The sequence below is a fragment of the Eupeodes corollae genome, chromosome 3 (assembly GCF_945859685.1).
Source record: "Eupeodes corollae chromosome 3, idEupCoro1.1, whole genome shotgun sequence".
Lineage (NCBI taxonomy): Eukaryota > Metazoa > Arthropoda > Insecta > Diptera > Syrphidae > Eupeodes > Eupeodes corollae.
This window is the reverse complement of record NC_079149.1, coordinates 72378603-72399729: the sequence shown is the minus strand read 5'-3', so window position 1 is coordinate 72399729 and position 21127 is coordinate 72378603. Positions and strand designations below refer to the sequence as shown.

Genomic DNA, 21127 nt, shown 5'->3' with positions numbered 1-21127 from the left:
TGTGCTAAATGCAACCTTACCATAAAACGTTTCAAAAGAATTGAATTCGGATATTATGATGGTCGATTTGTTCATGAAAGTTCTGGCGTTTTATCCGCCCGATGCTTAATTATCTAGTCTTACATTCTATTACATTTCTTGAACATTTTTCATGACCTCTCTAAAAATGTTAATGAGATGAAAAATTATCTCGCTGCTATCAAAATTTTGTTAAATAACAACTCTTCTTCACACAAATCGGTAAAAATAAGTTCCAATAATTCTTTAAGACATTAACTCTTTGTCTTCTTGATATTATTATAGAATACAAAAGATTCAAACTAAATTAATCATTCAAAAGCAAGTTCTGCTTCTCTTCAAATGACTTTTTTTAATTTTCAATATTTCCAATAAAATTACAAAAACATCTTTTTTCGGTATCATCACAATACGATATAATTGCTTTCGCAGAAACTGACCACAATGACGAGATGTTTAATGATAAACAAAATGGAATAAACATCAAATTTGATTGCATTAATAATATTTGTCTTATTGTATCTTACATTCCTAGATTACATTATGTATGTACAATGTACATACTTTAGTTCTACACACTAAAAAACCGTAGATGTTCAAAAAGTTTTTATTGTAGGTATTTTTAATTTACCAATTGTTAAATGGATTTATGAACCTGAAGAGAAACTTCTCATTCCTTTTAATGTTATATTCAATCGGGATTGTAAAGTTATACACATAGGTAAAAGCTTCGAAAAATCATATTACCAAATCAAGTATCCCCAGTACCTCATCACCCAAAACACCAAAGTATTCATCAACTTATAATCCAGGAAAAGACAGCGTCATAAAATTATATGCCCGTATACTGCAACACAATGATGACATACTTTTGTTTGACAAAGTCGAAACAATTGATAAATGACAAGGAATGTTACGCAAACCTGTCCCTATTAGCCCTTCGTAAAGATAAAGCACACATACTTATACTATGTTTCGATCGAGCACTGAACCGAAATTAATATATGTAGATTTGCTACATATCTGCGTTCGCCACTTTATTCGTGGTCTTCCTCTACTCAGCCGTCTCATAGATGGTGATTTTAGATGCTCGAAAAAGGACTTCATGGCGACGTTTTGTCTAAGACGTCGTCGTTCAATGTCCTTTTTTGATGACAGCATATACTTTGTCTTGCCCTCATTGACCACTAAACCCATCTTCTCCGCTTCTCGTCACAATGCTCAAAAACGTTCCACTAACATCACGCTTTCATCTTCTAATTATGTCAATATCATGTGTATTAGAGTGATTGGATAAACCTTTGGAAGATTGTGCCTCTAGTGTTGATGGTTAAGTTTTGCACAATCCTTTCCAGAATGATGTTGAAGAAGGTGCATGACAGTGCATCGCCTTGTCTAAAACCTTTTTTGACATCAAATGCTTCGTTGAGATCTTTTCCAACCTTGATCTGCTCCAATGTGTATATTTAGTCAATGGTGAACTTTCCTGGTCTGAAGCCACGCTGATAAGGACCTATCAAGTTGTTTTCGAACGACTTCAGACGTTCACATAATACGGAAGAAAGAATCTTATATGCGATGTTCAGGAGTGAATTTCAAGCAGAGAAGTAGAACTTGTCTAAGGGTTCATTGGTTCAAATCAAAAACTATTGTAAAATAAATTTTGACCAAAAAGTGTATGAAAAAATTGAAATTAATTTTTGGGTTCCTTCAAATTCAACCATATATTTTTACTGCAGGTATCGGTCGAGTTTTTTTTAGACACATCAAGGATTATTTTGGAAACTTTAAATCATTCTTCTCTCTTAATTCTAATCATTCTCAACCCTTATTCGAAAGTTAGCTCGACTGGTTTATATTTTGTATATGTACATTAAATTTACCGTTGCTCCTGTAAAATTAAGTTTTAAGGAAAACGATAAGATATTGCTTAAGAAGAAATTTTTTTATTTTACTTTCAATTCATGAAAATAATGGAATCGCTGTTATGATAATATAAATGAGCAGACGGTCAGTAAAAACTACGGTTTCCAGACAGCAACACAAATGTATTTTTTTAACAATCGCAATAGCTATTTGTATTGGAATACGTAATCGCTTAAAGAATCCGTTAAATTAAAAGAACACATTTATTATACAAACAATCTGGTAATCTATTTTTTACCGTATTTTAATTGTTTTGGAAAATAAACACTTTTCTAGTGGTTGCATACAAATATTTTGATACGTTTTAACAAGTTTGGATTTTATGAAATCGTTCAATCATACTTAAAACAAAATACATATGCTTAAATAATTTTATTTTCACTCATTTGGAAAGTGTTTAAATTCAATTTTTTGAAATTGAAAATGTCTAAAATCATAGAATAATTGATAAGATAAAATTAAAAAATAAAAATTAATATTTATCAACAATTATATGTTTAAGAAACAAATTTTTAAGTTAAAATTGTGAGAAAATTCACTGAAAAATATTACCTCTGCAAATTTGTTAAAGCCGATACAACTATTAGAACTTCATTAATATATTGATACAACAAAGGCTCTAAAATGGCATAGGGCTGCAAAACTCTGAATTCTTTTAAACAATACAACATGTGGCGTATTTGTAGTCGACACACAGATTCTCTCACTCTTACAGTAGGAATTCTAAAATCCTTTACTTTACGAGAGATCAATTCACTATTTACAATATTCAGTGTCTGATGTGAATTTGATGTTGAATGTTGATTACTCCGTGACATACATCCGGTGCTGCCACTGATGCCTCCACCAACAGTACCGTTTAAAGTACTCTGATCGTCACCATCGTCGCTTTCATCAGCAGAATCAGTGGTGCTATCCGATTCTTGTAAATTGATTGTTAGAGCATTTAATTTGGTACTCCTATTTCTCTGTTTGTCTTTAACCGGTTTTTCGGATGAAGCAGCTTCCCCTATGCATGGTTTAACTTTTTTACTTCTTCGACGAATTGCTTTTCCTGGATCAGCTACCAACGAAAGATACTTCGGTATAACGTTTTGAAAATCACACGCATTAAATATCGTTAGATCGTCGTTGTGACCCACATATGCATCCGATACGTAACTTATGACTCCAGTGGGCGTTATTGTTAATATAAATTTATAATTGGAACAGTCTAGCTGCTCAACACTTGGGTACATTGTTGGTGCTTGTATCTCTGTCTCTACACATTCAATTAGTGATTGAACATAAGACAATTTTGATCGAAATGCGATTGGGAGATTTTTATGGCGATCATAGTACTTTTTACTTTCTGGCCATCGAATAAGAAATTTCAAGTATCGTGCTAATTTTACAATGGTCCGGGTGAATATTTGTTGTACTTCACTTTCAGAAAACTCAAAGTATTCAGCTAAAAGGGAGAAATCTTCATTTTGTCGTATTTTTTTTAAAGTTAGATACAGATCGATGACGGGTACATTAGCCGTTGTGCAGACAACATTTTTTAAAATTCCGAGTCTTTCTGCCGAAACACCTAGATGAACGTAAGGGTTTTTTTCAATGAGTTCCGTAGTTACACTTCGAATAGTTTTTTTTGGGGCTTCGCGCTTAATATATATTGTAGGCCTCCTCACAGTAACACCAGAAGAACAGGAATTAAGTACTCCATTGGACTGTATGAACGGTAGCGCGAATTGCTTGTTTTCGGATGATGATGTCGTAAATTTAACTGAAGTGTTCGCATTCCCAGAAGATAAAATGTTACTACCGTCGTTTGCACGAATGATTTGATGTTTCTTGTTGTTTGCTGTTATTGAATTACCACCCACAATATTAGTTGAGTTTTGGTGAATGCTATATAATTTTCCATCAAATGTAGTTAATGGCGTTCCTGAGCTTGTAATGGTCTGCAAAGAAATATGTTTGCCACCAATTTTAGCCGTTTTATAGGCAGGCTCTGTTAAAAAAAAAGAAAAAATAATTATTTGTTATATATGCATATATAATTATATATACATATATGTATATATATAAAAAAAACTTGCCAACAGTTGTAAAGCTGCTTCTCTTCATTAGCTTGAATAGAATTTAAAATCCGTACGAAATAAATTTGTTTTGAGCACCAAAATGATGATTTTAACAATTAGCTACAGAAGAAATAGAAATAAAGAATCTAAAATATATCGTTTTAAATTGTAAATAAAAATATTTGTAAGACTAATTAAGAGTACCCGTGGCATGATGGTTAGTGCGTTGGATTGTTATGCAATTGGTCTTGGGTTCAATCCCTGCCTGTGCCACCTTAATTAAAAAAAAAGTTAATTTTCGCGGGTACTACCTCTTGCGAGGAATTGACAAAGTAATTCTTATCATGAAAAGCGCTTTCTCATTGACGAAAAATCAAAACCTAAAACTAGTGTTACAACAAAAATTCATAAGCAATTAGCGAAATGGCAAAAGTTATAATGATAACACAATAACACAGTGCAATGGGTAATCCCTTCTCTCCCTTCCCTCCATCCCTCACAGTCATATTATCTCAATCGATGTAGACATTGCGTACGGTTCTTTTTATTGCTGTGCAGTGTATATATGGATTGAGTTGATGTGTCTTCGGATAGATTAGTACATGTGATATCTAGTTAACCAGGGGCGGATCGATATGCAGATTTTCACTAAGGCATAACACTAGTGAAAGTCTGTTATTGAAAAGTTCAAATTGGATTCTAGATATTACATTTACTATAGGTAATTGTCCTAATTTGTTGTTTTACAAGTTTTTATACATTAAAATGTTGAGTGAATTCAGGGTGGACTTTAGTAACATTCGTGGTTTAAGAAAGAATTCCTATGCCACATATGTCCACATTGCATCAAACAGGCCAGCTGTTTTGGCATTGAGTGAAACTCAAATAGGTGAAGATTCCGATCATTCGGAATTCAATCTAAATGGGTATAACTTAGTGCCATTATTTTTTCCTCATCATGGACTAGCCGTATATATAAGAAATGATGTTGCATACCAACTCCAGCCACAATATGGTTTGTGCACTAACACAAACTTTAACTTCATGTGGTTAAAATTCACGGTAAATAAACACATCATCCACACCTGTTTTTTATATCGAAGTCCAAATCTGGACAGAAATTCAACTTTTAACGAATTTGATGCTCTGTCTGACTCCATTCAAAGAATTGTTGCCCATTAATGTACACAATTCTTCTTGGCTTCGTTATTCTGGTCAGTCAACACCGGAAGGAAGGTATGTTGAGATCTTTGCTGAATTAAATCAATTAACCCAGCTTGTTGATGAGCCAACTCGAATCCCTGACGTTGCAGGTCAATCCGCCAACACCCTAGACTTGTTTCTTACCTCTGACCCTAATAAATACACAATTAGTGTATTACCGCCTCTAGGCACATCAGACCATTGTATCATATCTGCAAAATTCTCATGTCGAAAAAACCCAGTTAAAGAAAAAACTCCTATGAGAACCGTTTGGCAATATGAGAAAGCCAACTGGGACGGTCTCAATGAATTCTTCAGGAACTTTAACTGGTCACTATGCTTCCTCGATAGTGACGTGGATTCCAGCGCAGATATGGTTACAAATTTAATTCTTTGTGGAATGAGAAATTTTATCCCGAACAGGGTAAAATCTATCAAACCCAAAGAGAACTCATGGTTTGATTCGAGCTGTAAAGAGGTTATTAGGATCAGAGATGTAAGTTTCCGTTGTTACAAAGCCAACCCGACTGAGGAAAACCGGAATAAGTTTAAACAAGCTAGAAAGACCTGTAATGGTCATATTCGACGAACCAAATTTTTGCATGATCAGAAATTAAGGCAAAAAATACTACAATGTCCCAAAGGTAGTAAAAATTTCTGGTCATTTGTAAAAAACATACGAAACACCACGTCATCCTCGGTTCCAACGCTCGTCCACAATGACACTCCCTATGTAAGCTCGATTGATAAAGCCAATTTGCTTGCAGCACATTTTGCTGTTAATTCGACGCTACCGGATAGTGTCATGAGTCCTCCTGTTCTTGAGAGCGTAAATGATTCTATGGGACAAATCTTCTTTCGCACTCGTGCAGTCGAAAGAGTACTGAAAGACCTTGACATACACAAATCCGCTGGCCCGGATAGTATTTCCTCTATTGTTCTGAAGAGGTGTTCTTCAACGCTGGCAAAACCACTGCGTAAGCTTTTCCATCTGTCCTATTCTACAGGTCTCTTCCCGAGTGGATGGAAAACTGCATTTGTCCAGCCTGTCCCTAAAAAAGGCGAATCCTCCTCTCCCTCAAACTATCGTCCAATTGCACTTCTTTCCAAGGTCATGGAAACGCTGATTAATTTTCAGCTTAAGAAATATCTTGAAGAACGGAAGCTTCTTAATGACCGACAGTATGGCTTTCGTAGCAATAGGTCCACTGGTGATCTCATGGTTCATCTCACCGAACAGTGGAACAAATCTTTACATCGTTTTGGAGAAAGTAAGATTATTGCACTTGATATTTCAAAAGCATTTGATAGAGTTTGGCACCAAGCTCTCTTATCGAAAATGCGTGCTTTTGGTATTGATGAATCTCTTCTTCGTTGGATTATAAATTACCTTTCTAACCGTTCAATACAAGTTGTATTGGATGGTTTCATGTCTGAAATTCATAAAATAAATGCTGGTGTACCCCAGGGCTCCGTTTTGTCTCCGACTCTCTTCCTTATATTCATAAACGATCTCTTGTCTGTCACTTCTAATCCATTAAACTGTTTCGCCGACGACAGTACCCTCAGCTTTTCATATTCGTTTCTAGATTCACATCCTTGTCCTTCGAATGTGGAATTTCAACGGCAGCGTATGATAAGCTCATTAAATTCTGATCTTGACAGCATTGTCCAATGGGGAATCAAAAACCGTGTAGAATTTAATGCTTCCAAAACTCAATGCTATCTCCTGTCGTTAAAGCGTAACCCACCCCCGATGCCGCTATCCATGAGCGGCACTTGCATCCAGGAAACTAATCAACTTTCAGTACTTGGTATGAATATCACAGATCACCTCTTATGGAATGATCACATATTCGATATCGCCAAAAATGCTGCCAGATGCTTAGGATTTCTCCGAAGATGCAAGAAATTTTTCACCCCTTCTGATCTGGCTATAATCTACAAAGCTTTTATCCGTCCAAAGCTTGAATATAATTCGCATATCTGGGCAGGTGCCCCCAAAACAAATTTAAATCTCTTGGATAGAATTCAAAAAAGGGCTTTAAAAATGATAGGCGACAGAACTATAATCGAAACATTTACATCGCTAGAACACCGTCGCAATGTTTCATGCCTTTCGTTATTTTATAGATATTTTTACAAACAATGTTCTGTCGAATTAGCCAGTTGCATTCCACCCCTTAAACAATTCAGCCGTAAAACTCGCACTTCTAGGAATGCTATCAGTTTACCCTTGAGCTCAATTTCGGGCGTACTGTTAAGTACAGAGATTCTTTCTTAAATCGCACATCGAGAATGTGGAATGCTTTGGCCAACTCTGTTTTTCCCTCCCATTTTGATGTTCAGAACTTTAAGACCAATGTGCACCGGTATCTCCTCTTAAATCTTTCCCTATTTTCCTAACGCTCGCACTGTGTTTAAATATAAACATATAAAGGGTACTAATAACCCCTTGAGTGCTTGTGAATACAAAAAAAAAAAAAAGCAGTTTCAACATTTTATAGGATCCTTAATTATTGTTTTGAAAAAAAATTACCGATAAAGAAATCAAGAAATACAAACTTTAGCCATCCTTGGTACACGAAAGAATTGCGTTTACTGCGTAACAAAAGAAATAAAGCATGGAAAACGTATCTCAAAACTCTGTCTCCAGTCAACTTCTCTTTTTATGTTGAACTCTTTAACCAATTTAAATCTCTTTCTAATTTTGTATATGCTTGTTATGCTACTGATATGGCCACTTCTTTGAAAGAGAATCCTAAAAATTTGTGGAATTTTGTAAACTCTAAGAAAAAATCAGATGGCTTTCCAGTTAACTTCACTTACAAGAACCTTTCGTTAGATAAAACTTTTGATATCTGTAACGCTTTCCCAACGAATTTCCGTGAGTCATTTGTTAATAGCCCTCAAGAAGTTGATGAAGTATATTTTCACATTTTTTCGCAAACTAGCTGTAGTCACATACCTGTGCTACAGAGTACGGTCCTTGATCTTTTATCTGCGTTGAATGATGACTACTCAGCCGGTCCTGATGGTATTCCCCCGATAGTACTAAAGAAGTGTAGTAATGCTTTAGTTGAACCCCTTACGTTTTTATTCAAACTTTCTCTAAAAACAGGCAAATTTCCCAGTATATGGTAGAAGTCATTTCTAACACCAATTTTAAAGAAAGGTAACAAGTCGGATATAAGCAACTACAGGCCCATTGCAAAGCTTTCTTGCATTCCTAAAGTATTTGAACAAGTTGTTTGTGAAAGCGTAGCATGTTTTAGTAAAAATATCATTTGCGAACAGCAACATGGTTTTGTGAAAAAAAGATCAACCGTTACTAATCTCCTTACATTCTCAAACAAATGTTCAAACGCTTTAGAACAAGGTTATGAAGTTGACTGTGTATACACTGACTTTTCTAAAGCTTTTGACCAACTTAGCCACGGAATTATTTTATTTAAACTTAAGGTTCTTGGTTTTCCACCATTTTTCTTAGCTTGGATTAAGTCATACCTTGAAAACAGATCCTACGAGGTAAAATTTAGAAATTGTCATTTTGAACCTTTTGTTGCTCAATCTGGTGTTCCCCAGGAAAGCCATCTTGGCCCTTTTCTGTTCATCCTGTCTATTAACGATGTATCGTCATGTCTACGCTCAAGTGAACTTCTCATTTTTGCTGACGATAAGAAGATTTTCAAAATAATAAAGTCCAACCATGATCGTATTCTTTTACAAGCCGACATTGATAGTTTCACATTTTGGTGTGGGAAAATAGCCTTTTACTCAACCCTTTAAAATGCCAGACTATAACTTTCACTAAAAAAACTAATCAGTAACGTATTTGACTACTGTATATCACAGCATAAACTCTGTCGTGTTTTCACATTTAAAGATTTAGGTGTACATTTCTGTTGCAACTTAGAGTTTACACATCACATTAATTTTATTGTTAATAAGGCAAGTTCTATGCTTGGTTTTATAAAACGCTGGGCAAAGGAGTTCAATGATCCCTATGTTACCCTTTCTTTGTATAATTGCCATGTTCGTCCTCATCTTGAATATGCTTGCCTATTACGAAATTCATAGAAAACGTATTGAATCAATTCAACATAATTTCATTCATTTTGCCCTAAAAGGTCTTCCTTGGGAAGATCCCTATGATCTGCCTCCCTATGAACATCGTATTCTACTTCTTCAAATGCAATCTCTCCATCAAAGGCGTGTTAATAATGACTTAATTTTTTTTGTCATCAACTCATTAATGGTGAAATTGATGCACCTTATTTGCTTTCTTGTGTACATTTGAATTACAGGGGCGGATCTCATTACCTGCGTACTTTTGACTTTAAACACATTGACTTCCATAGAACTAACTATGGGAAGAATGAAGGCTTAAGTCGAATGAGCATTTTATAGTATAACTTAAAGTGTTCATCGATTGATTTAAATTTAAATAAGGTGGGATAAAAATTATTGTTTAGAACCAGTGCTCCACTATCGTAAATGTTCTCATTTTATTTTTTGTTCTGTAATAGTTAAATGTTAATTATGTTTTGTATTTTGTGCGTGTGTTATGCTATTATTATTATTTTTTAGTAACAAATAACACATGCACTTATGATGAGCCTCTGATCGTAGTTTGACGCTTGCTATAAGCTTACTACTTTCTGAAATTCTGAAGTGTAAAAAAAATTACAACAAACAAATGACAAAATTACTCGCACAGAGGAATGGTTGAGAGTTGTAAATCACTAGTCCCTAGTTCTCAAAGGATTGTTGCGTCTCTTAATTTATTTATTATATAGAAATATTTTAAAGATCACAAGATTTTGAGGTATGGTTACTGGACCCCCGGGAAATTGATTGATTGCCGTCAATGAGTGATTGAAATGGTTAGTTGTGTCGTGCCGTGATATATTTTCCTTGTGTTTGTTGTCCTGTCACCTTGGTAGTCAAAAGAAAAAAAAATGATATTTTTGGTCGAATATTTTTTGTTGCAAGTTGCAAATGTTCTCTCTCGTGCATCTCAAAAGATAGTGAAAAATGATGATATATTCAATACATTGCAACAAATATTTACATCCGTTTGGAGAAAGTAATAATATTGAACTGGATACTTTAAAGGCATTTGATAAAATTTGAAAACGCGTCCTTTTGGTATTGATTACTTTTCTTAGTTTACTTTTCTCATACAAGTTGTATGATATTTCTACTTAGAACAGCTATGTTCAACGAGGAATTATCAACCGGGTAAATTTGAATACTTCAAAGAAACAAAACTGTATCCTTTGGACAAATCGTGAGCCATTTTGTATGACCCTATCATTGGGCGATATTTGTATATATTAAGCATATTAGGGGAAAATAATCACCTTTCTGTATTGAATATGACGTGCATCATAGGTCACCTGTCATGATATAATCACATACTCGACGTTCCCAGCTAATGCATGAAGTTTGTCTTATTTGAATTTTATTTAAAAAGCATTCGTTCAAAGCTTCTGCACAACTCTCATATTTATGCATGTGCTCGTTCAATGAATTTATGTTCTCAGATACAATTTTTAAAAGAGCTTTAGACGAGAGAACTAAATCCATCGCTTGAAAAAAGCACCTTAATTGCAGTGAGTCTCTTTAGTCAACACTCGAAAACTTTTCCTCTGATGGTACGTAATATTTGACAATATAAAAGTAGTTGAGCCAAAACTAACAATTGAAGTAACATGATTCAGGCTTATTGAGAGCTTTACAAAGAATGCCAATGCGCTTTAAGAAGGCACAATTTCAAAACATAATATCTTTTTACTGTTCAGAAATTATTAAACAAATAAGTTGTATACGTCAAGGAAATTTAATAAGTTCTATAATTATTGCATACAGCAATCAAAACAATGATGGGAAAAGAATAATAATACCAAGCTATTTTATAATTTTTCTATCTTGATTCTTAATTCTAATCTCTTATTTTTGTAATTATTCGGAGGCATTATATAAGTTTTTGAACTGTTTGAAAACAATAATAATTACGCAAATTAAGAAAAAAAATGTATTTTTAAATAAAATATATACTTTATTTATAATTAAAACTTTAATTTTGGGCTAAAAATGTAAAATATTTTTGAGCTATCGGCTTACTCAATTATGGAGAAAATTATCGGTTTAGCAAAATATTTCTTTATTGGTCCAAAATTGTTTATAATTATTGGAGTTTCTAGCACTAATCATTGTGTTTTATAAAATAAGATAACTTATATAATTTTTCATATCAATATTTGCCCAAATTCCATTTTTTTTGTTCGTATGTTGTGGTTTGTGAATATTAAATATTAATTTTTAAAAAGGAAGGATGTTCTCATGTCATTAAACGATCTAGTTTTATCCATAGTTTATGAAAGGTGGCGTTGAAAACAACGGTTACTTGCCATAACATTGAATAAAACAGAAGATATTGTTGAACACACGTATATGACTTTGCTTATGAGAAAAATAAATGAACGATATTGAACATATTTTCCTGCCATTCAAAATGACAATTTTAATTTAAACATTTAACAATACTGTTAAATTACTCGAGTTAACGTGAATAAGGAGTTTTGTTTAAAATGTAACCAATGCAAGGGTTATGTCTCTCACCAGTAGTACTTTAGTTTTAAGGATAACCTTAAGCCAGAGGTGGTTCAACAAGTAAATCGTGTAAAGTTGGATGTTTAATGATTAGTTAAATTATTATACGCTTAAAAGTTTTAAAACTTTATTAATTGAAGGTACACTTATTCCTTAACTTCCACTAAGTAATACATTTTTAGTTGATACTTATAAGTTAATTTTTTAATGATATTTTTTAACATCACATACAGTACTGTGCATAACTTTTGCGACTATCACCGTCAATCAAAAAATCGGACATTCCTGTAAATTAAAGTTGTTCCAATCAAATTATTTGAATTGCTCTAGACTTTTTTATGTGTCACCTTATTGTTCATAATCTTAAGGCACTGATCCACCGGCAAATTCTACTAATGCACTGCTTTTACAAAAACAATAATGGTTCCACTGCGCAAAACATTTGCAACTAGTGGCCAATTTTCTTTTTGGCTCAATCGTGAGAAAAAATAAAATCCAGAAATTTGAGTGATTTGAAAAAAAAAAACATCCCAAAAAGAAATTTCAAAGAAATATTCCATTCAAAAGTCAACTATTTGTAGGATCATCAAAAGTGGTGTAAAAAAGGTGTTATGCCATCATAGGGGAAGAAGGCCTCGAAGTACCACAGTAAAAGATGATTGAAAAATAACAAATTTCATCCGAAGAAAACTCACGGAATCATCCAGGGAAGCAAACATTGAACTTATCAGACGCCGCACACTGCAGTTCGATTGTGTTGTTTTCAAATAGCAAAAGTGCTTTTTATTGTTAAAAAATGTGAAAGCTCGTTTGGATTTTCCAAAAACTCATCTCAATGGGAGTCCCCAAAAATAGGAAACAGTCTTATTTTCTGACGAATCAAAGTTCAATATGGACGGATCGGGTGGAAAACAAAAACAAGAGGTGAGAGGCTAAATACAAAATACACTAAATGGACGGTCAAACATAGAGGTGGTTCAATTTTGGTCTAGGGCTGCTTCTTTGGCCAAGGAATCGGGCCAATTCGACAAGTGGACGGCATAATGAAGTCTGAAGACTATGTAGACATCCTTTGTAACACCATGCTGCCCTATACCCATTGGGAAATGGACGTTCCAACACGACAATGATCCCAAACACAAGTCGAAGTTGTTATAAAAAATAAAGAATATGCAATTAAATATTAACATTTCCTTGCCTTGAAGTAAGAAAAAAGTTGCTGTTTGGTTTTCTATTCTATTCAATTGTTTTTTTTTTTTAAAGAAAAATGTTGGAGGTTCTAGTTGCAAATGTTTTGCACAGTACTGTATGTATAAGTTAAGAGTAAAATTAGCTTACTAAGTCTGTGGATACAACGAAAAGCAACTTAATAAGTAACTTTTTGTATTTTTCCGAAAGAGAAGTTTTTTTGTGCATACTTTGAGATTTTGTAAATGTATCGTAAATAAGTCTGCAAGGATTTTTTCTGGAACTATTCAAAAAACCTTATTCCGAACATAATAAGGAAACTTTTAACAACGCTTATGAAATAAGCGGAAACAAATAAGTCATAGGATTAAATTTGCCCCTTAAACAGTTTGATATGTACACCCTAATCTTAGTGCTGTTCTCTTTTAAATTAATAAACCATGAGCAGCAAAAATTTGAAAAAAATATGGAAAATAGCATTTGAAGTTGCTTATCTGATGCCATAAAATCGACTTGGAAATATGTTAACTTATGTTGTTTTTTCTCGTGTCCACCGAAAAAATGTGTCCTCTTTGGCTTGTCATAAAATCCTACCAGGCCAACGTAGCTTTATACAAAATTGAAAAAAAATGCTTTAGACATTCCAAAAGAGTTTATATTTACTATAATTTTTGATGTAATATTGCATGTTACCAAATAAAAAAAAACACCAAACAGAGGTAATCATTAGTATCCGATATACATTTAGTATAGCCGTACTTATGATCAATTTATTTGGTATTAGTATGAGGATTAAATCGATGCGTTTCATGATATGAATATTGAAATGAGATCAAATTCACTAACTACAATTACATACACAGAAAGCCAAATCTAGTTTACCGCGGAAAAACGGAGCCATTTAAAGTAAAATAAAACATACAAGTAATTGATTTACAAATATGTGGCTGCATAGGTATATTTTAATTATATAAATATAAAATGGAAACAGACAGCAAGTTACAGCTTTCACTATATTTGTATTTATTTGGTTATAAATAAGAATACACAGTTATAATAATTTATAACTAAAATATTTAGTTTGGATAAATTTTCCAGATTTTTGTAAATACATAAGGATAAAGTTCTAAATAAAAATTACCTACATGTCTCGCTTAGCTCATGCTTCAGAAGCAACCACTTTCAAAACCGCATCAATAATCAGTTTAGAATTCAATACGATTAGAAGTATATATGTGTTCAAATATATTCTATCATTCACTTATTTTTTAAAATCTTTTTGAAACAAGAAAGAATACAAATTTGTTACTTATTTTGCTTTTAACAAGCCATTTAATTTAATGCGTTGACATTTTCAAAGGCTGCCATTTTATAAATTAATTCTTCTCTGACTATGGTATGGTGAAATCGTTTTTTTATTTTTAGCGCTGCCAGCTTCAATATGAATATTTATATTCACCTCTAAATTAGGGTAGAACTGCAAGCAACAACTCGGTTAGGCCTGTCATCTACTTGGAAACTTATGTATGATCTGCATGTGCAGATATAATTTTGGAGAAAAGAAAAGTGAAAGTATATATTTTAGAAAAGCTATGGTCCGTTTGTCTTACATTCATGAAGATCATCTAAATTTTATCTATATAGCATATGTACTCGTAACTATGTATGTAGAAATAGAATGCAGAAACATTGTTGTTAATTTAGCGCTCACCGAGTACTGAGAAAACTAGAGCAGTATTCACATGACCACGACCAACGAACGACGAATGCATTACAAAATGTGAGTTTATATACGTTTGAAGACATATTTCCATACAAATTCTTACCAAAACGATAGCAACAAAGTTTCTGGTTGCTTTAAGATGCATACTTTTACTTTTCAATATCATATATTAATACACTTAAGAAAACAAATTTATTCATGGCTAAAAAAATTGTAGTTGATACGAACTTTCAAACTTTATTCGCGTTCCACATTATCCACACTCGCAATGAATAAAATAATTGCGCATACTTAACCTAAAAAAATCATTCTTGTTTTGGTTTCGGTGGTGAATGGTGTTCGGCTGTGGCTGTCAAAGTCAAACTTCATTCGCGACGAATTAAAAACTCTCATGTGAAAGAAATGTCAAAATCGACGAATATTCGTCCATTCGTTGGTCGTGAATAGTGCTTAAGTTTTAAAGTTGTTTTCTATCGGTAAATAGGCACTTTAATCTATTTTCTCAGGTTTTTATTTGTGATGTGTTTATTTAAAGCCTAGTACGCTGCTGATGCGAAACGAAATTTCCCATACAAAAATGACATGACGAAATCATAAACGAAAAATTTCGCTGTGCTTTTCGTTTTTCAGTACGCTGCTGAACAACGAAATGTGTCATTTTAGTGGATAGCTGTACTAGATTTGTTAGTACAATTCTCCACTCTTTTCGTTCTCAATTTAATTGCCCGGTATATTAATTGCTTGCGAAATTTTGACGTTTAATTTATTTATTGGAAAAAATTGTTTACAAATCAAAATTGAAAATTGTTTACTCGTGACTTTCGGTGTTTTTGTTTTTTGTTTTCCACAGCTGACAGAACTCTACACAAATATTTTTCCGTTGTGGTTTTCGTTTTAATTTCGCTCTACACTTGGAGACCACCGAAAAATTTCGTTTCGCATCAGCAGCGTACTAGGCTTAAGCTAATAAACAAATGTACCCAAGCTGATCCAAAATCGACCGTGTGCGTGGAAACTAAGGTTACTCGATTTGGCTGTTTAGATCCATTTAAGTTTTCAGAAAGTTAAATATAAACGAGCCAAGTCTCTTCTCTGCCTTTTGTGGGAAATCAATGAGCCAATTAGTTCTGTCTGTTCACGCAATTTATCTTGCCATCTAAAAATGACTAGCTTTCTCAGTTTATCTCAATACAATTATTTCAGAAAACAAATTCTAAGGCGCCAATCATAGCTATCATTGATATTTGACTAAATAAAATAAATTAAATTAAATAAATTAGGTGGCGCAACAGTCCGTGGAGAACCAGGGCCTAGTGACTTACAACTCTCAACGATTCCTGTGTGCGAGTAATTGCAGGGATGGAGGGGACCTACAGTTTATATGCCGAATCCGAACAGCTATTTGAGAAAGCACTTTTTCATGACAAGAATTTGCCAATTCCTCGCAAGAGGCAGTACCCGTGAATAAAAACTTTAGGTGGCACAGGCATTGATCGAACCCAAGAACTCTCACATGACAGTCCAACGCACTAACCATCATGCCACGGGTACTGTTTCTCTTTGATTAGAAATGAAAATTATATACTGATCGATCAGAAAGAACTTTTTTTGAGAAAAAATTGTAATAACGCATTTATTTTTCTATTTTCCGGGCGGAAGTTAATTTTCTTGAACAGCTTATACTCTCGTGTTAAAAAGTGAAACGAATCGTTCCACTGATTTGTGTTTTAATTTCACACAGTTCCAATGACAGATTTTTGTCAGTAAAAGTTTTTCAGTGGATTTCAATGAGGACATTTTTTTCAATGACAGTCATTTTTATTGATATCTATAAACGACCTGTCAAAAAATTTCTAATGTTAGTTTCCAATGATGAAAACAAATGGGCAGGTTCAAGCACATAACGGACTTCATTTGCAGTCAACTTCATTCTTTGAACATTAATTTTGACCAATGCTTGTTAGTTTTCCAAGTGTCATGAATTTCGAATTCAGAACTTAACTTCATAAATTCGTACTTTAAGTTTATGGTACAACAACTACCAAACACATTAAATAAAAATAAATTGGGTGGCGTAACAGTCCGTTGTGAACCAGGGCCTAGTGACTTACAACTCTCAACCATTCCTGTGTGCGAGTACTGTTGTCAGGAATGGAAGGGACCTACAATTTAAGGCCGAATCCGAAAGGCTAGTTTGAGAAAGCACTTTTTCATGACAAGAATTACTCTTGAAGGATTTGTCAATTCCTCGCAAGAGGCAGTACCCCCCAAAAATTATTTTTTTTTTAAATTAAGGTGGTACAAGCAGGGATTGAACCCAAGACCCCTTGCATTACAGTCCAACGCACTAACCATTATGCCACGGGTACTGTTCCAAACACATTATTGTCTAAAAAACACTCCTTAGACAAGCTACAAGTCAATTACGATTTGTTTTTTGTATTGTAAACAAATATTAATTATTTATTTTTTAAATTGAAAAGAAACCCTTTTACAATAAAACATTAAATGGAATTGTGCAAAAAATAAATAAATTATAGAGTAGTAAAGCTAAGCTTTCACTTGAATAAAAAAACATGATCAGTTGTCATTTTGAAATAAGTTGACTTGAGTTGATAGTAAGGGAGATTTTTCTTGACTAACCTTCCAGACAAGTTTCCAATAAAATTCTCTTAAATGGAAGGTATTATTTTGGTGGCTGGCCAATCAGATAACAGAAACTTGCCTTACTTTCAAGTCCCTTATGTCGCCTGAACCTTACCAATGATAGCTATAACCGCGGGAAGACAGATTTAAGTTTGTAATTATCATCTTGTTATAGTGTTCATACATTTCAGGCCATTCTGGAAAATTGTATCAAAGTTTCGTTCCGGGACTGGTTGCCATTCGAAAAGGATTGTTTCCGCACTTGATGTGAGACTGGTTGCTCACGGCTCCCAGTTCCAAACTTATCGAACCACCTCTTTCGAATCTCATATTTGATTTAACTGATGTGGTTTGTGTTATAGACAGGGATAGAACCCAATACCTCTAGAATGACTCTCCTGTTACTACTACTTAATTATAAATAATTAAATTGGGTTTCGTGACAATCTGTATAGAACTAGATCCTAGTGACTTAAACTCCCAACCATTACTGCTTGCAAGTAATTTTTTCGGAATGGAGGGGACCTATAATTTTTATGTCGAATCCGAACGGCTAATTTGAGAAAGCACTTTTTCATGACAAGAGTTACTCTTGGAGAATTTTACAATTCCTCGCAAGAGGCAGTAGCCGTGGAAAGACTTTAGATGGAATAGGCAGGGATCGAACCCAAGACCTCTGGCATGACAGTCCAACGCACTAACCATCATGCCACGGGTACTACTTTATAAGTAGTGTTAAATGTTCTAAGCGATACTTTACTTATTGTTAGTATTTTCTTGTATTAGTTTATTTAATTGGACTAAACGTTATTAAAGCGTTTAGAAACAAAATTGAATAAACATCCACACATCCAAATTGGATAGCTAGTCAGTACAATAAGAACTTCCTAATTTTGAGTCTGGAATGACCAAAATAATATAGCTCGTGTGTGTAGTAAAAACGAAACTTAAGAAAGTAACACCGCTTGCATAAAAACAAAAATGATTAGGTAAATAAAATAGAAAAACTTTCTCAACCTAAAAAAAACCTACAAATGCCAATAATTAAGAAAACAAATACCATCGAAACCTTTAAAAAAAGTAATAAACTTTTATTTACTCAAAATTGTATGCAAATGTTTTGGAGACAAAAGCAAAGGTTTATAATTTGAAAATGTTTTTTTGGTTTGTAATGCAGTTCTCTTGCTGAAAAAATACTTTAATATATTGAAAGATCCTGGTATTAATGCTGTGAAAGTCTTTCCTGATATTGAAAAGATGCCAATAACGCATGGAATTACACACAAAGTAATGTTTTTAGGTCACATACAGCTTTTTTTTTCAAATATCTTTGAAAACATATGTATGCTTGATAATAATTTAATTTAAATGTTTTCTAAACCCAGTTGAATGTGTATGTAAGTCCTTAAGAAATGACTTATCTCTCGCTCTTTGAGTAAATTGTCAAAGCTTCTTTTGATGTTAAAAATATTTTGTGGAAACTGCAACCGAGGTTCATAAAAATAAATGGTACCAAACTTCTGGAAAATCCATTGAATTTGATTTATCACGAATTTTGAACCGTATAATGGATAAACTGTTTTTTAATTGGCCAGTTTATATGGTTATTCAAAATTCATCGTGATTTCCATGCTCCCAGAAATAAAACCAAGATTTCTTATAAATTGATATTTTCAATACAATCATTCTGTATTCCACACTTCAAATAGAAGGAAAGATAATTTTAATCGTAAGTACAAATTTTGTAGATATTTAATTCTCCAGATCTTCAGATGAGACTAGTATTTTTGTTGTTCTGGATTAATACGTAATATCCATATCTTTAAGTATTTTGCAATTTATAAAATTCCAAGATTTTAAGCTTATTCCAGTGAACAATGAATATTTGTTAAAGTTTTTTTTATATTTAAATAAAAGCTTATTTTAAACTTCATCGTCTAATTTATTGAAAAAAAAATCTTAAACCTAATGCTATATAAAAACATAATTAATTAGCCTTAACTTCCACCTTTTGGAAGTGGTCGATATACGCCAACTACAACCGCATGATCTCTTTCATATGGTTCCAGAGTTATCTGTTCTTGGGGTTTGAGCTTGTCTGCTTGCATTTTCTTCACCTCGGCTGCAAACACTGCTTCGGGTTGGGCTGTTGAATCGATACATGATGCCTTAATTGATATAACAAAGTGTCCATTATTTTTGAGGAAATGTTGTGCGTTCAGAGCGACAATTCTTCCCTGATCTGGTTGTGCAACATCGGCAAATATTGTGTCTACCATGCCAACCAGCATTCGATATTTGTGCGGATGACGAGCATCTTCAATTATTGGAATAATGTTTGTACGCTTTTTCGCGACATTGATTAGATCACGGCCAGAACGATGTGAAAATTCAACTGCATAGACAAGACCTTCAGGGCCAACAACATCTGAAACATGTGAAACTGTTGTGCCCGACGCCGCACCCAAATAAAGAACTTTCGAGCCAGGGGGCATATGAATTTTGTCAACTCCTCCGAGGATTGCAGCAGCCAACTTTGATCTAAAAGGATTCCATACTCTGTACTCAATTTTCTCCCCATCAACCTGAAAAAGATGTATACGTATGTATGTTTATGAATGAAATAACGACAATTAAAGAACGTGTTCTACTTTTCCATCTCAGATAGCGCTTCTTGAAGTATTTTTCCCACAATCACCTAAAAAGGCCTCGAGCCAAGGTAGAAAGTTAAGGAAAACTACTTCCCTGGCCACATGCTGCCAGGTTCTGTACCCCTACACATTTTCATCAACAATTTATAAATATTGTGGGTAAACAAATATACAAAAACGCTTAGCTTACCTCTGAGGATATTCTCTTTTCCCCATAAACTTCAGATCCAGGTACAAAATTGCGGGTGACAAGAGCATCTTCTTTACCTCGAGCGATAAATACACCCTCATGCCGGTGGGGCTCTATGATTACTGTTTTTCCGCCCTTAAAGCCACCTCCACCACCACCGCGGGAGCCTCCACGACCTCTACCTCCCGCGCCACCGCGAGGACCTCCGCGACCACGACCACCGCCACCACCACGACCGCCAAAGCCTCCGTCACCGCCTCCTCTGCCGCCAAAGCCACCACGTGCACCACCTCTTCCCCGGCCACCGCCAAATCCACCGCCGCCACCACCACCGCCTCTACCACCACGTGGGGAAAAACCTGTAACAAACAAATTTTATATATTTTAATTTATTTTTAATCGTAAATTAACTAATTTATTTATTTAAATGTTTGTGTTATCCCCATTTCAAATCATCCACTAAAATTTATTTATCATCAATCCAATTATCCACTAAAACTTATTCATCTTTACCTGGTTTACCCATAAGAACTATAGTTTTTAATTAAAATAAACTGCACAATTTTAAAATCACAAGACAATTTGAGTGTCTGATTCAATTTTTAACTAAATTAATCTACAATGGCAGGATGAGCGCAAATTTGACTCAATAACACGTGGTGATTGAAAAAAAAACACTTAGTGGCTTTATGAATATGGAGATGCCAAACATCGGTAGCCATTTTTTTTCCAAAAAATTAACCATACAGCTACTATATCAGATGTTCAAAGCGTCACACACACAAACATAAATGAAATCTTCCATCCACCATACTGTTGCAGTTTTATTCAATGAAATTCTTTAACGAAATGAGTTGAAAACTTTAAACTAGTCTCTAAACGTCAAAGAGATCGCGGT

General features: G+C 34.0%; 2 protein-coding genes across 3 annotated transcripts; both read right to left on the bottom strand.

Moving 5' to 3' along the window:
* Positions 1-1944: 1944 nt before the first annotated feature.
* Positions 1945-14400, bottom strand: LOC129949737 (uncharacterized). Of its 2 annotated transcripts, none has more exons than XM_056061366.1 (3): positions 14161-14400; positions 4029-4130; positions 1945-3940 (listed from the first exon to the last, which is right to left on the bottom strand). In XM_056061366.1, the coding sequence occupies exons 2-3, from the start codon at positions 4054-4056 to the stop codon at positions 2493-2495; spliced, it is 1476 nt and encodes a 491-aa protein (XP_055917341.1). In that variant the 5' UTR covers positions 4057-4130; positions 14161-14400; the 3' UTR covers positions 1945-2492. The 2 variants fall into 2 exon arrangements, with proteins under 2 accessions (XP_055917341.1, XP_055917340.1); XM_056061365.1 differs by having other exon boundaries at positions 14165-14400.
* A 4906-nt stretch (positions 14401-19306) lies between these two features.
* LOC129951962 (rRNA 2'-O-methyltransferase fibrillarin) lies at positions 19307-20900 on the bottom strand. The gene is made up of 3 exons (XM_056064351.1): positions 20743-20900; positions 20230-20588; positions 19307-19973 (listed from the first exon to the last, which is right to left on the bottom strand). The coding sequence occupies exons 1-3, from the start codon at positions 20753-20755 to the stop codon at positions 19386-19388; spliced, it is 960 nt and encodes a 319-aa protein (XP_055920326.1). The 5' UTR covers positions 20756-20900; the 3' UTR covers positions 19307-19385.
* Between the last annotated feature and the right edge of the window lie 227 nt (positions 20901-21127).